Raw genomic sequence first — 17,942 nt, 5'->3', positions numbered from 1 at the left:
CCTGCTGCGACCACCTGCAGCTCTGTCCGTCCTAACCTACGGCCCGTTGTGTCCGCAGCCTCAGAGACTGGCTCCAGCTTCCACCCCATCTTCTTCAGCCAGGACCGGCTGCTGGAGGAGCTGTTCTGCGTCTGCATCCAGCTGCTCAACAAGACCTGGAAGGAGATGCGCGCCACTCAGGAAGACTTCGACAAGGTCAGACACGCAGCTGCACCAGAGGCTGCAGACCTGATATTCAACTCCGGTCCGTTTTAACCCATCTCCAGTCCATCTGCCTGGAAACTCCGGTTTGTCTGTTGAGGTGTGAATTCTAAGCTAACTCTGGTCCTCCCAAACCTCGGTCTGGGTTCGGTTGAAGCAAACTTTGGTTCAGTTTGAATATGAACGCCAAGCGGACTGGAGACCGCTCCAAAAGCAAGAAATGGACCACAATGCACAGCATTCTGGGTAAATACAACCAAAGCTAACGTGCTAGCCTGGTGCTAGCAGCAGAAATGGCTCCTGGTCTTTAGCTAAAGACTAAAGAGAAATCCGAAGTCCACCTCGCTGCAGCAAACAGGAAGGGGCGGGACGGACCACTGTCAGTGTCTTACCTTATTTGGAAATGGGACCATTGCACTCTGGAAGTGAAGGGGGCGCTATTCCCTATATTCCTTCCGTTTTTAATTTCTTTGGAAATCTGTGATGTAGCTTAATTTTAAGAAGAATTTTCACTCTCTGTTTTTGAACTTTTCTCTCTTATTTACTTCAGCGCAGCTCAGTTTTTAACAAGTTCCGTAGTTTTCAGTTTACTTCTAAATCTGCTCCTTAGTTGCATATTTTCGGGGTCTACTGCTGCCTCTAGTGGCGTGGAGGTGGTAACACAACTACTCTAATTACATCACTAAATGAGAATACCACAAAGTCTTTATTATTTACTATTAATTCTGGCATTACTGGAACAGTAAAGGATAAATTTCCTCACAAAAGAACATACCTTTTCATTTTCTTAAGGAATCAGAGCTAATTAAAGGACATAAACAAGACCTGGAAGTGATTCAATGTTTCACTCGATGGCCAACCTGTTGAAACTGTGGCAAATTTTAAATACCTCGAGTCATTCCTGGACAGTCAGCTCGACTTTGCTGAAAACACTGACTATATCTGTAGAGTAGAGTCTGAAGATAAGATATAAGGTAGAGTCTCAGAGACTTAAAAGGGGTGCTAGTTGGAAAAATACAGTGTTTTATAAGATAATTTATCTTTTACGGTGCCGGTAATGCCAGAATTAATAATAAATAATAAAGACTTTGTGGTGTTCTGATTTAGTAATGTAATTAGAATAGCTGTGTTACCACCCCCACGCCACTAGAGGCAGTAGCAGGTCTGAAAAGATGCGACTAAGGAGCAGATTTAGAAGTACACCATTAGCTACAGAACTTTAAAAATGTGAGCTGCGGTGAAGAAAATAAAAGAGAGAAGTTCAAACACACGCTGAGAGTGAAACTCCTTCCTAAAGGTGAAAATATATCACAGATTTCAAAAGAAAATAAAAATGGGAGTATAGAAAATAGCGCCCCCTTCACTTCTGGAGTGCAATGGTCCCACTTCCAAATAAGGCACTGACAGCGGTCCGTCCCGCCCCTGGAATGAACTGCTCAGTGGATCCAGACCGCTCCGGTCCGGTACGTTGCCCCTTCTGCAGGTCAGATCAGATCTGACCTCTGATCAGACCCGGTCACTCCAGGCTGAACGGTTCTGGTACTGGGTCGGGTTCTGATGATGAGGAATGAGAGCAGCAGACTGGAGATCACCGATTCTGTTCTGAGTTCAGCTGATGGTTACAGATTTGAAATGTCAGAACCAGAACCTGACCTGGAGCCTTTCTGGGGTTTTAAAAAGTCCAAAAAGGATTATTTAAAATCTGGATGTTAGATAAACGCCTGCAGCTCGGTGGATGGTTTCCATCAACTTTTCATTATTTTGAAGATTCGTATTAGAAAAGTTTGATTTAAACAATAAAATTCAAAATAATTTTATCTTCAGGTGATTTCTGGCTTTTCAAACGGAAACATATTTACAGAAGTTCTGACTGCTGGTCGGAGCCTTACCAGAGGCACCAAACTCTACTTCCTGTTTGTTACTTCCTGTTTATCGCAGCCATGCGAAGCGGGAACATCCTTCTGGTTTATTGGCTCCGACTGGGCCAGTTCCAGTCCGGATCCAGACTGGAACCGGCCCAATCTGTCAATCATTGACTGGAGATTTTAAAGAGAAGACGAGGTTTTCATGGCTACAATTTTTCATACCCCTGGGAGATTTATTTAAAATCAACCAACATATTTGTTTCTGAAATTAGATGGATTTTTCTCTAAAGATAATAAAACAACGTAAAATTATGATTATAATTTCATAGTCCAAATTTGTCTGTGCAGGTGATGCAGGTGGTGAAGGAGCAGATCACCCGGACGCTGGCCAGCAAGCCCACATCGCTGGAGCTGTTCAAGAACAAAGTCAACGCGCTCAACTACAGTGAGATCCTGAAACTGCGGCAGACGGAGCGGCTGCACCAGGAGGAGACGCTGGCGCCGCCCGTCCTGTCAGTCCCTGCAGCATCACACCGCAGCGTCACACCGGAGCGTCACACCGGAGCATTAGGCCGCAGCGTCACACTGGCGTCACACCGCAGCGTTACACCGCAGCGTCACACCGCAGCATTAGGCCGCAGCGTCACACCGCAGCACCACACCGGAGCATTAGGCCGCAGCGTCACACCGGAGCATTAGGCCGCAGCGTCACACCGGAGCATTAGGCCGCAGCGTCACACCGCAGCACCACACCGGAGCATTAGGCCGCAGCGTCACACCGCAGCGTCACACCGGAGCATTAGGCCGCAGCGTCACACCGGAGCATTAGGCCGCAGCGTCACACCGCAGCGTCACACCGGAGCATTAGGCCGCAGCGTCACACCGCAGCACCACACCGGAGCATTAGGCCGCAGCGTCACACCGGAGCATTAGGCCGCAGCGTCACACCGCAGCGTCACACCGGAGCATTAGGCCGCAGCGTCACACCGCAGCACCACACCGGAGCATTAGGCCGCAGCGTCACACCGCAGCGTCACACCGCAGCATCACGCCGGAGCATTAGGCCGCAGCGTCACACCGCAGCGTCACACCGGAGCATTAGGCCGCAGCGTTACACCGCAGCGTCACACCGCAGCACCACACCGGAGCATTAGGCCGCAGCGTCACACCGCAGCGTCACACCGGAGCATTAGGCCGCAGCGTCACACCGCAGCACCACACCGGAGCATTAGGCCGCAGCGTCACACCGCAGCGTCACACCGCAGCATCACGCCGGAGCATTAGGCCGCAGCGTCACACCGCAGCGTCACACCGCAGCGTCACACCGGAGCATTAGGCCGCAGCGTCACACCGCAGCACCACACCGGAGCATTAGGCCGCAGCGTCATACCGCAGCGTCACACCGCAGCACCACACCGGAGCATTAGGCCGCAACGTCACACCGCAGCACCACACCGGAGCATTAGGCCGCAGCGTCACGCCGCAGCGTCACACCGCAGCATCACGCCGCAGCGTCACACCGCAGCGTCACACCGCAGCATCACGCCGGAGCATTAGGCCGCAGCGTCACACCGCAGCGTCACACCGGAGCATTAGGCCGCAGCGTTACACCGCAGCGTCACACCGCAGCACCACACCGGAGCATTAGGCCGCAGCGTCACACCGCAGCGTCACACCGCAGCACCACACCGGAGCATTAGGCCGCAGCGTCACACCGCAGCGTCACACCGCAGCACCACACCGGAGCATTAGGCCGCAGCGTCACACCGCAGCGTCACACCGGAGCATTAGGCCGCAGCGTCACACCGCAGCACCACACCGGAGCATTAGGCCGCAGCGTCACACCGCAGCGTCACACCGCAGCATCACGCCGGAGCATTAGGCCGCAGCGTCACACCGCAGCGTCACACCGCAGCGTCACACCGGAGCATTAGGCCGCAGCGTCACACCGCAGCACCACACCGGAGCATTAGGCCGCAGCGTCATACCGCAGCGTCACACCGCAGCACCACACCGGAGCATTAGGCCGCAACGTCACACCGCAGCACCACACCGGAGCATTAGGCCGCAGCGTCACGCCGCAGCGTCACACCGCAGCATCACGCCGCAGCGTCACACCGCAGCACCACACCGCAGCATCACGCCGCAGCGTCACGCCGCAGCGTCACACCGCAGCATCACGCCGCAGCGTCACACCGCAGCGTCACACCGCAGCATCACGCCGCAGCGTCACACCGCAGCACCACGCCGGAGCATTAGGCCGCAGCATCACGCCGCAGCGTCACACCGCAGCGTCACACCGCAGCATCACGCCGCAGCGTCACACCGCAGCACCACGCCGCAGTGTCACACCGCAGCACCACACCGGAGCATTAGGCCGCAGCGTCACACCGCAGCATCACGCCGCAGCGTCACACCGCAGCACCACACCGGAGCATCACACCGCAGCATCACGCCGCAGTGTCACACCGCAGCACCACACCGGAGCATTAGGCCGCAGCGTCACACCGCAGCATCACGCCGCAGCGTCACACCGCAGCGTCACACCGCAGCACCACGCCGCAGCACCACGCCGCAGCGTCACACCGCAGCACCACACCAGAGCATTAGGCCGCAGCGTCACACCGCAGCGTCACACCACGACATCACAGCGCAGCGTCAGGCCGCCACGTCACACAGCAGGGTTGCACTGTTAAAGCTGTTTTGTGCTGCATTTTGTGCTGCAGAGAGCTGAAGGAGCGCCTGAAGCCGGAGCTGCTGGAGCTGATCCGCCAGCAGAGACTCAACCGGCTCTGCCAGGGAACCATGTTCAGGAAGCTCAGCAGCCGGCGGCGGCAGGGTGGGTGGAGCCTGCTGCTGGCCTCATGGCCTTCAGTAGATCAGTACTAATCAGCGTTTCCTTTGCTGCGCTCAGACAAACTGTGGTACTGCCGCCTGTCGCCCAATCACAAGATGCTGCACTACGGCGACGTGGAGGAAGACGCAGAGAACCCGGCCATCGAGACGCTGCAGGACAAGAGTGAGTCCAGCTGCTGCTGTGAGTGGCAGCAGGTCAGGATGCGGCTGGAGGATAATCACCAGCTGCTGGCTTCTGGCAGAGCTACACGAAAAATACAGACCAAGCCAGAAGTTTACATACACTGGCCTGAAGTTAAAACACAACCAAACGTCTCACCAAATGGTTGGTGTCTGATAAAACATCAGTACGATCCCGGCCTCTGGTGGCGACTCTTGCATCATAATAAGGTCCAAAAAACTAAAATGCCAGAGTCGTTTCTCAGGAGATTTTCGACGGACTCAAAATAAAAAACAGTTTTCTTTACCTATAAAAATAACAAATATTCTCTGAGCTGACTTCATACAAAAATTTAAATATAAACGTTAAGAAAAAGTTTCACTCCTTCACCAACCAATCAGATCAACCAGCAGGAGCGACCCAGAAAAAAAAAAAAACAGCTCTACCATTGTATCAATAACATTAATTATTTAGCATATAATAAATTAATCTAATTCTTAATAGGCTACAACACTCCCTTTTTAACCAATGAGGGACAGCCCAGATGATGATGTCATAGCTTTGGAGGCTTCTCTGCTATCCTTAAATCCTACATTTAAGGATCTATTTACTGGATTGAATTGATCAGTTTGTCCTGCGACGCCCTGCCGTTTCATTGGCTGTTCCTCTGATCCTCCCTCCAGTCCCAGTGGCAGATATCAAAGGTTTGCTGACCGGGAAGGACTGTCCTCACATGAAGGAGAACAAGGGCAAGCAGACCAAGGTCAGTCTGCTTCTTCTTCTCTGGTGTCCCTGCTGTCAGACGGTGAGTTAAATCAGTCGTTTCTTCTGCTGCAGGAAGTCCTGGATTTGGCCTTCAGCATAACCTACGATGTGGAGGAGTGCAGCCTGAACTTCATCGCCCCCTCCAGGACAGACGTGAGTATGACCGATCCTCGTTGTGGTGCCTGCGCCCCCTGCTGGTCCTGACATGTCGGTTCTGTCAGTTCTGCCTGTGGACGGATGGACTGAGCGTCCTGCTGGGCCGGGACATGAGCAGCGAGTCGATGCGCAGCGAGCTGGAGATCCTGCTGTCCATGGAGATTAAGCTCCGCCTCCTGGACCTGGAGAACGTCCCCATCCCCGACAGCGCCCCCGCCGTGCCCAAACCGCCCAGCAACTACCACTTCTGCTACGACTTCAGCCAGACGGAGCAGTAGGCCGGCTCTGGTTCTGGACGGGCTCTGAATCTGGACGGGCTCTGGCCCATCCATCCCGGCTCTTCTTATCTGACAGATTTCAGCTCTTTACTGAGGGCGGTTCCGTTGAACCGATCCAGATCTTCCTGCAGAACCAGTTTTAATCCAGAAAGCAGCAGCTGACCCGTTTCCAGCTGCCAGGAGACTCTGGTGCTTCCTGGTACTTCCTGGTTTTCCCTTGCTCTTCCTGGTACTTCCTGGTTTTCCCTTGCTCTTCCTGGTACTTCCTGGTTTTCCCTTGCTCTTCCTGGTACTTCCTGGTTTTCCCTTGCTCTTCCTGCTTCAGCAGTGCGGCTGCTTGTGTGACGATGCATTTAAAGTGTCTTGACATTCAGAGAATCGTTGCGTCGCTCCAGTTCGGCCCAAACGCTCCAGACTTTTAGAAAACGGTTCTGGTGCTGCAGCGACTCAAACTGTTGTTCTATTTCTATGCGGTTCAGTAACTGTGGAGCTTTTTTGCATCAGTTTCAACAGATTTTGTACCAAATCTGATTATTCCTGTTTGATGCTGACGACGTGTTGTGACTCTAAGCGAGGCGGCGTTTCGGTACGTGACTGAAGGCTTCGGTCGGTTCATTTCAACTGATTTCACTTTAATGCTTTTTATGAATTTACACCAATAAACAGTTTGAATTAGAAACCTACTTTATTTTTCATCTTTTAGTCTGGATGTTAGTAAAGCAGAAGAAACAAACAGCATAGTAGAAAAAGCATCAAAGGAATTTTTATCAAATCCAGTAAAAATAAAATCTGAAGCTGCAGTTTCACTGGATTTTCTTCATTTCACCAAAAGTTCATCAATGAAACTGAAATCATGTTTCAGCTGATTCCTGCAGACGGATCAGAACCAGAACGTTTCCTTCACTTATGCAGCGATTCATGATCAACTGAGTTCCCAGGTTCTCTGAGCTGACAGGAAGTACTGAGTCGGAACAGGAAGTGGAGGAAGCGCTGCAGAGAGCGGCTGGAATGTTCTGATCCAGGAGGAGCGTCGGGATCCTGAGCTGTCATGGCCAGAACCGGCTGGCCAGCTGGGTCAAAGGTCAACAGACACACTGATCTGATAAACAGACTCGTTAACGGAATCAGAAAATAATTCATAAACTTTAAGTTATTATTCTAAACAGATCCTGCTGCTCTGAGTTTCTACATTCATTCATAGAAATCATTTTAAATAAATCTTCACATCATTTCCTCTCTGGTTTTAAATAAGCAATAAAAACTCAGTGCGTCTGGAAGCTTCAGTTGCAGCTTCAGGCAGTCAGCATCGGGTCTGCCGCACCAATCAGCTTGTGATGGATGTTTTCCAGAAACGGCAGCTGTGATTGGAGGAGGTCCACCGTCGTCATGGAGATGTTTTTACATCTGGACACGTCGAGCGTCTTCAGGCGTCTGCAGTGCTGCATGAGCAGGTGCAACGTCCTGCAGACGACAGGGAGTACGGCAGGCCAGTTTAGCATAAAATCAGCTTCACGACATCTACATTCTGAAACCGGTTCATATCTGAAGTTATCTGACAGGTATGAATGACATCAGATTTACATATGGAGGCTTTAATTCTTCACATCTACAATTAATTACTGAAACGTATTTCAGATAAATTATGACTTGAATGAGCTTCTATCTCTCATATGCATTAATTATGATTGTTTAATAATTGTCATTGATTTAAACATTCATGTTGACAACCTGAAGACCGAGGGGCAAAAAAGCTCCTTAATATATTAGAGAGTTTTGGTTTACACACCATGTCAAACAAGCAACACACACTCATGGACACACACTGGACCTGGTTATCAGTGAGGGTGTGACTATTTCCAATGTCTCTGTAACTGATGTCGGCTGTCGGATCACTTCCTGTTATCTTTGAATGTTCTTTATCCGTTAACCCACTTGGACAAACAGCTACTGTCACAAAACGTTCTTTCACAGAAAACACAGCAGAAACATTTACCGTATTTTCCAATGTGCCACTATAAGGCACATAGAATAGATGCTACAGTAGAGGCTGGAGTTACGTTATGCATCCACTAGATGGCGCTGCACTAAAGTGAATGTCAACAAAACAGTCCGACTCCGGTCAGCGAGGAGAGCCTTCTGGGGCCGGGGCGCGGCCGGATGATGGTCACCCTTCTGCGTTCGCACAGCATGTTGGTGGAGAACCTGGTGCTAAACGACCTGCAGACGACCTGATTCTAGACGGTCAGTAGGTAGATAGGTCAGTCAAACTTTAACAAACCAGCGTTCTGACAACTATCCCAGCATGCAACGCGCGCTTCTTCTTCTACGGCGAAAATGAAGTCGGCGGCTGCTTGTCGTAGTTGCTAGGCCTGTTGTAGCTCAATACTGGTCCATATGTAGGATGTCCCACCCACACATTTCTTTAAGAAAGTCCTGCCTGTCGTTGCTAATGATCTGCTCCAAATAGTAACTCATCGCTGTCTTCAGGTGTTTTCCCCCAGGCTTTGAAAACAGCAGTTATCAAACCACTGGTAAAAAAGAACAATCTGGACAAATCACTGCTGCAGAATTACAGGGCGACCTCTGACCTCCCATTCATCAGCAAAGTTATTGAAAAAGCAGTTTTTAAACAATTAACTAACTTCCTAACAATAATGAATCGCTTTGACTCCTTCCAGTCTGGTTTCCATGGTTACCACAGCACGGAGACGGCCTAGTCAAAGTGTTCAATGACATCCATATAAATACAGACTGTGGGAGAACCACAGTGCTGGTTCTGTTGGACCTCAGTGCAGATCAGGACATTTTACTGAATCGACTGGAGAGTTGGGTCGGACTCTCCGGTCCAGAGCTCCACTGGTTTGAATCTTACATAAAGAACAGGGATTTCTTTGATTCAGTCAGAAACTTCTCATCAGAGAGGTCAAAGGTCACATGTGGGGTACCCCAAGGTTCAATCATAGGACTCCTTCTTTACAATATTTATATGCTCCCACTGGCTCAGGTTATAACAGGAAATAAGATCAGCTACCATAACTACGTGGATGATACACAGCTCTACATCGTGATGTCACCAGGTGACCTTTGACCCCATCCAGTCACTGAACAGATGCTTAGAACAGATAAATGTGTGGATGAGCCAAAACTTTCTCCTGCTGTACAGAAACAAACTGAAATTATTATCTTTGGACCTAAAGAGGAGCGAACTAGAGTCAATGCTCAGCTTCAGTTATTACAACTGAAAACCAGCGATCAGCCCGAAACCTGGGAGTAGTGATGACCTCTGACCTGAACCTTCAGAGCCACATAAAGACAGTCACAAAGTCGGCCTTCTATCACCTGAAGAACATCTCCAGGATTAGAGGACTGATGTCTCAGCGAGATCTAGAGAAACTCATCCATGCGTTTATCTTCAGCCGCATTGATTCCTGCAGCAGCGTCTTCACAGGTCTGATTAATAAATCAATCCTCCAGCTGCAGCTGATCCAGAAGCTGCTGCTGCTGTTCTCACTAAAACCAGGAAGATAGAGACATAACACCAGCTTTAAAGTCCCTACACTGGCTCCCTGTAGCTCAGAGGATAGACTTTAAAATACTGTTGTTAGTTTATAAATCACTGAACGGTTTAGCACCACAATACCATAAAGATCTGTTATTGCTGTACCAACCGTCTAGACCCCTCAGATCTTCTGGTTCTGCTCTGCATCCCCAGAACCAGAACCAAACGAGGAGAAGCAGCATTCAGTTTCTATGCACCACAGATTTGGAACAAACTTCCAGAAAACTGTAAAACAGCTGAAACACTGAGAGCCTTTAAATCTCAACTTAAAACCCACCTGGTTGGAGCTGCTTAAGGCTAAATTAGGGTTAGAGTCCCAGATAAGGACATGGGGCGGGTTTTAATGTTTTTATCTTTTTCTTTCTTTTTTTTTTTTCCAAAATCTCTTTCTCTTTCATACTGTTTATTCAATGCCACATGCTGTTTTTTAATGATGTAAAGCATTTTGAAATGCCTTGCTGCTGAAGTGTGCTATACAAATAAAATGTGATTGATTGTAAATGTATTTTTAGAAAGCAGACACATAAGATTCAACTGGAGCAAAGTTAAATGGTAAATATTACATTTATATTCACTGCACAAGACTCCACTGCTGAAGGAAAATCATGATGATCTAGAGCTTTTTCTCTAAATGAATTCAATATTTAATTTTTATTTCTGCATTTGGACCAACATTCTGACTGGTCAGGATTATTCTGTCAAAACCTTACAGATTTATTTAACATTTTGAAAGTGAGATGGAAGGATTTTTGGTTGCCTTGTTTTCAGCTGGTTAACAGCGTTAAAACCTGTTGATGGGTCAACAGGTTTTAACGCTTCAAAGACTTTGCCACTGAAATGTTTGTCAGAAGAGAAGAAACAAGAAATTCTTTCCAGATTTCTGAAGCATTTTCTCAATATTTTGATCAGGAAACCCAAAATCCTGCAGGCAGCTGCTTGGGCAGCTCAGTGGCATCTCAAGCGGGCCTGTTGAAAAAATTCCTAATTCAGAATCTAAAAGTCATAATTAATTTCTCATAATTACATTCTAGATATTTTGATGTAATTACAGATGTGTAACACTTCAGAGAACCTGGTGGTTCATTCAGAATGATGATGTCATTTTCAGACAGCTGGAACCGGCCTGCCACAGAGGCAGAGCCTGCAGGAGGTCAGAGGTCATGTGAGGAGGACTGCCCCCTACCTGTCGGTGATGTTGCTGCAGCAGGCGAGCTGCAGGTGCTGCAGGCGCTGCAGAAAGGGCGCGGCCTGCGCCATGCCGCTGTCGCTGATGCCGGGGCAGTGGCTGAGCGCCAGGCTGGTGAGGCTGCGGCAGCTGCGGCCGACCGCCGCCAGGCCGGCGTCGCTGAGCTCCGGCAGCATGCACAGCGACAGACGCTGCAGCTCCAGGAAGCGGACCACCTGGGACAGGAACCAGGAAGTACCGGCTGAAGGTCATAGGTCACAGATTTAACTTTGTAACTGTTTGTAGAAAACAGGAATATTCTAAGGCAGTGGTCCCCAAACGTTTTCCTATGAGGGCCACATAACTTTTCCCTTCTCTGTTGGGGGGCCGGAAATTTTTTGGGGGGGGAGAAGGGGGGGGAAGGGGGGTTTCTCCATTGATTTTTTTTACCCAGAAAGCACATGGGCAAAACCCATGAATGAAATGGTCACTGGGACTAACTAGTATATATTCCACTGAGGGAATGTAACTATAACATATTAATTTCTCATATGTTACCATAAAGGCTCGGTTTGAAGTATAAGCTGCTACTTACAGGCGGCGTTCATAACAGACACGTGTTCATCTGCTCTACCGCTAGCAAACAACCGAACTGATTAAATAACATAAAAGTCAAGCAGTTCCCTAAGAGTCCAACAGATGGCAGCAATGCGCCATGCAAAACAAAACACCCACAGTTTACAGGACACATTCCTGCTAAAGCGCCCCCTGGTGGTTGAAGAAAAATCCACATATAAACCGGAAAATACAATAAATGAAAAAAAAATCTGAATGCTCTCTGGTATTGTTCAGGGGGCCGGACCAAATGTGGAGGTGGGCCGGTTCCACGGGCCGTAGTTTGGGGAAAAACCACAGAGTCTGGTTCTGGTTCTGGTTTGCCTCAGAACCAGAACTAACATGGAGTTTCTCTACTCTTCTAATCTGGAACAAACTTGCAGAAAAGTGGAAAACTGCAGAAACACTGACTTCCTGGAATCCTGGGCTGCATTTGTAGTGAAACATGCAGGAAGCTGCAAGTTATATTTATATTTTATTACCTAACATTTAGTTATTAAAATGAAACTGAACGTTTTGCTGCATTTTGGCCAGGACTCTGGAAAAACTGGTTTTTCATTTCACTGGGACTTTAAATCAGATTAAATGTCGGCTGCAGACGGTTTGTTTGGGAGATTCTAAAGTTTAAACTCTAAACCCTTTGATTCTGGAACAGTTTAGCCTCCAGACTGGTTCCTGTGATCATGTGACCATGCTAACCCGCTCATGCTAACCCATCAAGGCTAGCTCTCCTCTCACCTGCGTGATGCTGCAGTCGGTGAGCTTGGCGCAGGCCGACAGGTCCAGCTCCTGCAGCCTCTGCAGCTGCAGCAGCGACGCTCCGGCCCGCTGCTGCTGCAGCTGCTGCAGCTGGTTCAGCGTCACCAGCTTGGGGCGCTCCTCAAACGGCATACGGGGCGGCTGGAAGAAGCCCATGTTGCCAAACGTCCGGGTGAAGCTGGGGCCGCCGTCTCCCTGAGAAACCCACAGCAGCAGTGATCAGAGGCGCAGCACCTGCCTGCTGCGTGGCTGCAGGGCGCGGTCTCACCGTCCCGTTATGCGGCTCACTTCGGCTCTCCTGCGCCACGCCCAGCAGACCCCAGTCGCTGACCTCCCTGCACCAGCCCAGCCGCAGCACCTGCAGCCGCTGCAGGTAGGTGGCTATGGCGCACACCGACAGGTCCGTCACGTTGACGCAGGACGTCAGGTCCAGCTCCAGCAGGGAGTCCGCCAGGAGCTGCGAGAGCGACAACACCGCTGTGTCCTGCAGAGAGAGCGGCTGATTGGTCGGTTCCCCGCAGAAGGAAGCAGAACCTTTGACCCACTGACCCTGAGGTAGGTGCAGCCCCTCAGCTTGAGAACCCTGAGCCGGGCCCGGGTGGCGCTGGGCGGAGTCAGGCCGCTGATAAGCTCCACCCCGCTGACATGGAGACACTCAGACAGATCCAGAGACCGGAGGGAGGGCAGAGACAGCAGCTCGGCCAGACCTGATCAGAACCAATCAGAACCCATAAAGGCCTGATCAGAACCGATCAGAACCGAACCAGGCGTTCCTGGGCGACGACCTTGCCTGACCTCTTTCAGTGATCCTCCAGTCCCGGGACAGGGACAGCTCCGTCAGCGCCTGCAGGCCGCGCGCTGCCGCCTGCACCGAGCGGCTGCTGAGCTCCGTGCAGCCGCCGACGTCCAGCCGCCGCAGGCTGCGCTGCCGCTGCAGCAGAACCTCCACTGAGCGGTCCGTCAGCTCCCTGCAGCCCTGCAGCCGCAGCTCCTCCAGAACCAAACCGTCCACCTGCAACACACTCTGACCAGTAAGCACACTGGTTCTGCACCAGTAAGCATGCCGGAGCATTCCTGACAGATAAACGCCACTTTAATAAACATGGCGCTGAACATTCCTCTAAATAAGCAGGGGAGAAGAAGAAACTAAACTTATTTTATGCATTAGAAAAACATCCAAATAAATCATTTCATTTGTTTTTGTAATTCTGAAAAATCTACATTTTTTGCCTGAAAGTTAAAAACAGCTTCCTTTAGTGAAGCTGTTTTTAACTTCATCCTTTGCAATCATTAGTTGCAAAGGATGATGAAACAATTATTGATTAACTGACTAATATCTGGAGGTGATTCGTTAGGTTTGATTTTTAGGTTTCTATCATTTCTGCTGATGGTTCTTATTTCAACTTTTTCTGAGTTTCTGTTCTTCAGTGATTGATTCCTAAACGAGTTCATCCGGATCGATCGCTTCAGGTTAACAGGATTAGTTTAGTCTCTGGACCGGACCCCTCGTTAGTAACCGGCCTGATGAACTGAGCCTCTTCAGAGCCGACCCCTGACCTGAAGCCTGACCCCCGGCTCACCTGAGCGATGACGCGCAGAGACTGGGGTGTGACGGCGGTCCTGCTGAGGTCCAGCTCCCGCAGCGTGGCGTGCTGCTCCACCAGCAGGCGCCGCAGGTTGCGCAGCGACAGCAGGGCGGACGAATCCTCCCCGGCGCCGGCCGGCCGGCCGCCGTACGGGTCAAACTCGAAGGCGATGTGGCAGCCGGCCAGCGCCAGGCGGCGCAGGTGCGGCGTGCAGCCGGTCAGCCGGGTGAAGGTGAGGTCGGACAGGTAGCGCAAGTCGGACAGGTCCAGCTCCTCCAGGCCGCTCAGAGCCGAGCGGACCTGCAGCAGAACCGGGACAGGAAACCAGAAGGAAAAATTAATTTCATCAAAGCAAAGAGAAATATTTACATTTATTTTAATATTTTAAACATAAATAATATAAATTATATATGTATGTAAAATATTTTAATATGTTCCTGTTATGTCTAAATTCAAAAATGTGAGAAAAACAATTTTCTGACTGCATTTAATACAGTCGACATAAAATAATGTTAAAATTTAAAGATGTGCTTCTTTTAAATTCAACAAATCATGAAAGTATAAAATTTATTCTTCAAGTTATGGAGAAACGATCGGCTTTGCTGACAAATCAGGTTTTAAGAAGGCCGCTTATCAATCATTGATGATCGATCAGTTTAGATTAACTCATAATCAATAACTTGGATCCCTGCTTTGATTTTAGATTGAATTATTAACACCTGCTGCTGAGGGGCGACAGACGGAAACTAAACGTGGTGAAAAGTCATTAATGGTTTAATAAACCAAACTTTCATATTTTATTTTGTAACTCCTCATGTATTCAGATTTCCTGTTAGTGTAAAAAGTTTTTCTATTTACTTAAACGTGTCATGTTATCAGACGTTTCTTATGTCGGATTTAAAATCATCTTTAGGGGAAATATCTCCACAACTTTATTTTCTAACATCTCATCAGGTTTATTCATGTTTTGTATCTTTTTAAGCTGCAGAGCTCAGCAGCTGTAACCGTTTGGCTTTGCAGGCCAACAGGAGGCTTCGGGAACGTGGCCAGTCGGCCTCCAACATGGCCGCCCTACCCCGTCCAACATGGCCGCCGTACCTGCCGCCGGTGCTCCTCCCTGGACAGGAAGGCTCCAGACATGAAGAGGCTGTCCAGGCCGCGCAGGTCGAGGCGGCGCAGCGCGGTGAGGCGCGGTAGCAGCGCCAGCAGCGAGGCCTCCGTGATGCTGCTGCCGGGCAGCGCCAGGCCCTCCAGCCGCGGGCCGAGACGCTCGCCCACCTGAGGAAGAGGAGCGAGGAAGAACGACACCTTCACACACAGGAGGATTGAACTGTTCCAAAGAGCCACAAAAAACAGGTCAGAGGTCAGGGGAAGGCGGCAGAGCTGAGCATGCTGATTGGATATTATGGGATGGTTTAGACCAGAGGGCCCAACGGGCGGTCTGGGGGCCCAACGGGCGGTCTGGGGGCCCAACGGGGGGTCTGGGGGCCCAACGGGGGATCTGGGGGCCCAACGGGGGATCTGGGGGCCCAACGGGGGGCCGGGGGCCCAACGGGCGGTCTGGGGGCCCAACGGGCGGTCTGGGGGCCCAACGGGGGGCCGGGGGCCCAACGGGCGGTCTGGGGGCCCAACGGGGGGCCGGGGGCCCAACGGGCAGTCTGGGGGCCCAACGGGTGGTCTGGGGGCCCAACGGGGGGTCTGGGGGCCCAATGGGGGGTCTGGGGGCCCAACGGGGGATCTGGGGGCCCAACGGGGGGCCGGGGGCCCAACGGGGGGCCGGGGGCCCAACGGGCGGTCTGGGGGCCCAATGGGTGGTCTGGGGGCCCAACGGGGGGCCGGGGGCCCAACGGGCGGTCTGGGGGCCCAACGGGGGGCCGGGGGCCCAACGGGGGGCCGGGGGCCCAACGGGCGGTCTGGGGGCCCAACGGGGGGCCGGGGGCCCAACGGGCGGTCTGGGGGCCCAACGGGGGGCCGGGGGCCCAACGGGCGGTCTGGGGGCCCAACAGGTGGTCTGGGGGCCAGTTGTGGCCCTTCCACTGCGGTCTATAATGATGCAAATTTCTGTCCAGCTCAGAGATGCAGATGGAGACTTTCTATTTTTAATGGAAGATATTAAATACAAAGTATTTGTGTTTTCATAACCAAACTTTAATTATAAAGTCGTCTTTGCTGCAGCCAAATCAGCTTTTATCTAATTTGATGAATGTAGAAAATTCTGTTTTATAAATATGTCCAATTGAAACCAGATTTATTTTCTACCAGGAATAAAAAACTTTGGTGTATTTTTTTTTCTCACTTTTGTTTCGACTTGATGTGGTTTAGATCAAAGCCGAGTCACAGGAATGGCCTAGTCAAAGTGCAGATGTTTTAATGTTCACATTTCTGTCAGAAACAAACCATCTTCAGTTTCCACAAGTTTAATTCTAACAGTCATGGTTTCAACGCGCTGCCTTTCCGGCCGCCATGATGATGATGTCATCATCGGTACATTGAACTTTAACCTCATCAGTCCAAAATGTGGATTTTACAGCTTAACAGCAGGTAGATCATACCAGCCGCTGGTGGGCGGAGCCTCTCAGCCTGGGGTCAGAGGTCACCTGGTAGTGAGACCAGCAGGTCTTACCTGCAGCAGCAGCGACCTGGAGACGCTGAAGCCGTCCAGCTGGTTGATCCTCAGGCTGCAGCGCTGCTGCCGGGCCAGGCGGCCCACCAGCGCCTGCGCTGCCATCGAGGCCGGGAAGCTGAAGGTCACGTCCTTCTGCACACAGACAGCGGCGGTTAGAGGAGGCCGCAGCTTCCCGCTTCACCTGCAGGGGGCGGGGTCACCTGGAAGCGCAGGTCCTGGCTGGCAGCGTACCAGCTGCGGCACACCAGCGACGCTTCCTTCCTGTCTGCGGCATGGAGAAAAGTCAGGACGTAAACCAGAACCTGCAGCGACAGAAACATGGATAAGCTAAATTAGCTCCAGTGCTAACCTGGCATCTGGAGGACAGGAAGCAACAACATCAGTAAAACAAATGAGAAGGAATCTCCTGCCATGGTGCAGAAGGAGCTGCTCTGGTCCCAAAACTGTAAACAAACATTGAGAACATCATGTTGCCTGAACACATCGTCCCTGTGGTGAAACATGGTGGCGGCAGCGTCATGCTCTGGGCATGCCTTTCGTTATTCTGGATGCTGAGCAGCTGGAAAGAGTTTTACTCCTTTACTTTAGGACAGTTGTCATAATGTGTAACCATGGCAACAAGGTATGGTTTTACAACTGGGAGTAGCTGATTAGTGTCTCAAAAGTGAACTTTGACCCCAAATCCCAGAGGAGTAGAAAAGAGGCTGGATTAGTAGAGCTACTAATAGCTGATGATGTCATCACGTTGCCGTGGAATATCGTCTCTGCTCCCTGGATGTTGGGCTGTTAGCATATTAGCATGAGACTGTCCTGCAGCAGCAGCCTTCAGTCAGAGGCTTATTCAGATTCGCTGGAAGATTGACTGCGACTGGAGCTCCTTCCTGCACACAGCATCTCCATCCACAACGACTCTTTGATGATATGACTGATTAAAACTTTAAATTTCTTTAATTTGGGATGAATAAATTATTACTGAACTGCCGCTGAACCCTGCAGGTGGAAACTGGTCACCTGTTACCTGCTGCTGAATGAAGTGGAACACAGACTCACCTCCAGCGGAAGCTCAGGTGTAACATCTTCTCCGTCGCTGTCTCCCATCGCCTCGATGTTAGCAAACTCAGATCATCTCCGCTCGTCTCTAACTTTAGCTCTGAAGCTAGTTCCCTCAGAGACCAGGAAACATGGCGGCTCCTCTCATTTTTTTGATAAACCCTATTGATTTCCGCTCAGGAGACGTTAATAAAGCGCAGCTTTACCGCCTGACATCACAAAAAAGCCGTTTTTCACCTTTAACGCCGCAGAGCCGCAGCCAGTCTCCACAGGAAGCTGCTTCGCCTCCCTTTGGTCAGCT

At 50.6% G+C, this 17,942-nt stretch overlaps 2 protein-coding genes across 2 annotated transcripts in view; one reads left to right on the top strand and one right to left on the bottom strand.

Moving 5' to 3' along the window:
- Window positions 1-6,960, top strand: part of elmo3 (engulfment and cell motility 3) — a 19,246-nt gene extending 12,286 nt beyond the window's left edge. The window contains exons 15-21 of the mRNA XM_015012699.2: window positions 59-195; window positions 2,415-2,578; window positions 4,793-4,905; window positions 4,981-5,085; window positions 5,766-5,845; window positions 5,920-6,000; window positions 6,069-6,960. Of these exons, the coding sequence (XP_014868185.1) occupies window positions 59-195; window positions 2,415-2,578; window positions 4,793-4,905; window positions 4,981-5,085; window positions 5,766-5,845; window positions 5,920-6,000; window positions 6,069-6,281 (893 nt within the window). The 3' untranslated portion in view covers window positions 6,282-6,960. The remainder of the gene's footprint in view (window positions 1-58; window positions 196-2,414; window positions 2,579-4,792; window positions 4,906-4,980; window positions 5,086-5,765; window positions 5,846-5,919; window positions 6,001-6,068) is intronic.
- fbxl9 (F-box and leucine rich repeat protein 9) lies at window positions 6,948-17,942 on the bottom strand. Its single transcript, XM_015012700.2, has 11 exons — window positions 17,642-17,942; window positions 16,792-16,893; window positions 16,589-16,723; window positions 15,064-15,243; window positions 13,960-14,265; window positions 13,175-13,391; window positions 12,929-13,086; window positions 12,648-12,863; window positions 12,359-12,574; window positions 11,024-11,241; window positions 6,948-7,742 (listed from the first exon to the last, which is right to left on the bottom strand). The coding sequence occupies exons 1-11, from the start codon at window positions 17,687-17,689 to the stop codon at window positions 7,574-7,576; spliced, it is 1,965 nt and encodes a 654-aa protein (XP_014868186.2). The 5' UTR covers window positions 17,690-17,942; the 3' UTR covers window positions 6,948-7,573.

This window comes from Poecilia mexicana, unplaced genomic scaffold, assembly GCF_051168715.1.
Source record: "Poecilia mexicana isolate PSO_F unplaced genomic scaffold, ASM5116871v1 scaffold_6, whole genome shotgun sequence".
Taxonomy (NCBI): domain Eukaryota; kingdom Metazoa; phylum Chordata; class Actinopteri; order Cyprinodontiformes; family Poeciliidae; genus Poecilia; species Poecilia mexicana.
This window is presented reverse-complemented; position numbering and strand designations above follow the sequence as displayed.

What these genes read in the sequence shown, in the direction of transcription:
- fbxl9 (XM_015012700.2), bottom strand. Translation starts at nt 17,689, where the DNA reads ATGGGAGACAGCGACGGAGAAGATGTTACACCTGAGCTTCCGCTGGAG. An exon ending in CTCTGCGCGTCATCGCTCAG is followed by an intron (nt 13,392 to 13,959) that starts GTGAGCCGGGGG and finishes AGTGTGTTGCAG; the next exon opens with GTGGACGGTTTGGTTCTGGA. An exon ending in CCGACTGCAGCATCACGCAG is followed by an intron (nt 11,242 to 12,358) that starts GTGAGAGGAGAG and finishes TTCCTGTCCCAG; the next exon opens with GTGGTCCGCTTCCTGGAGCT.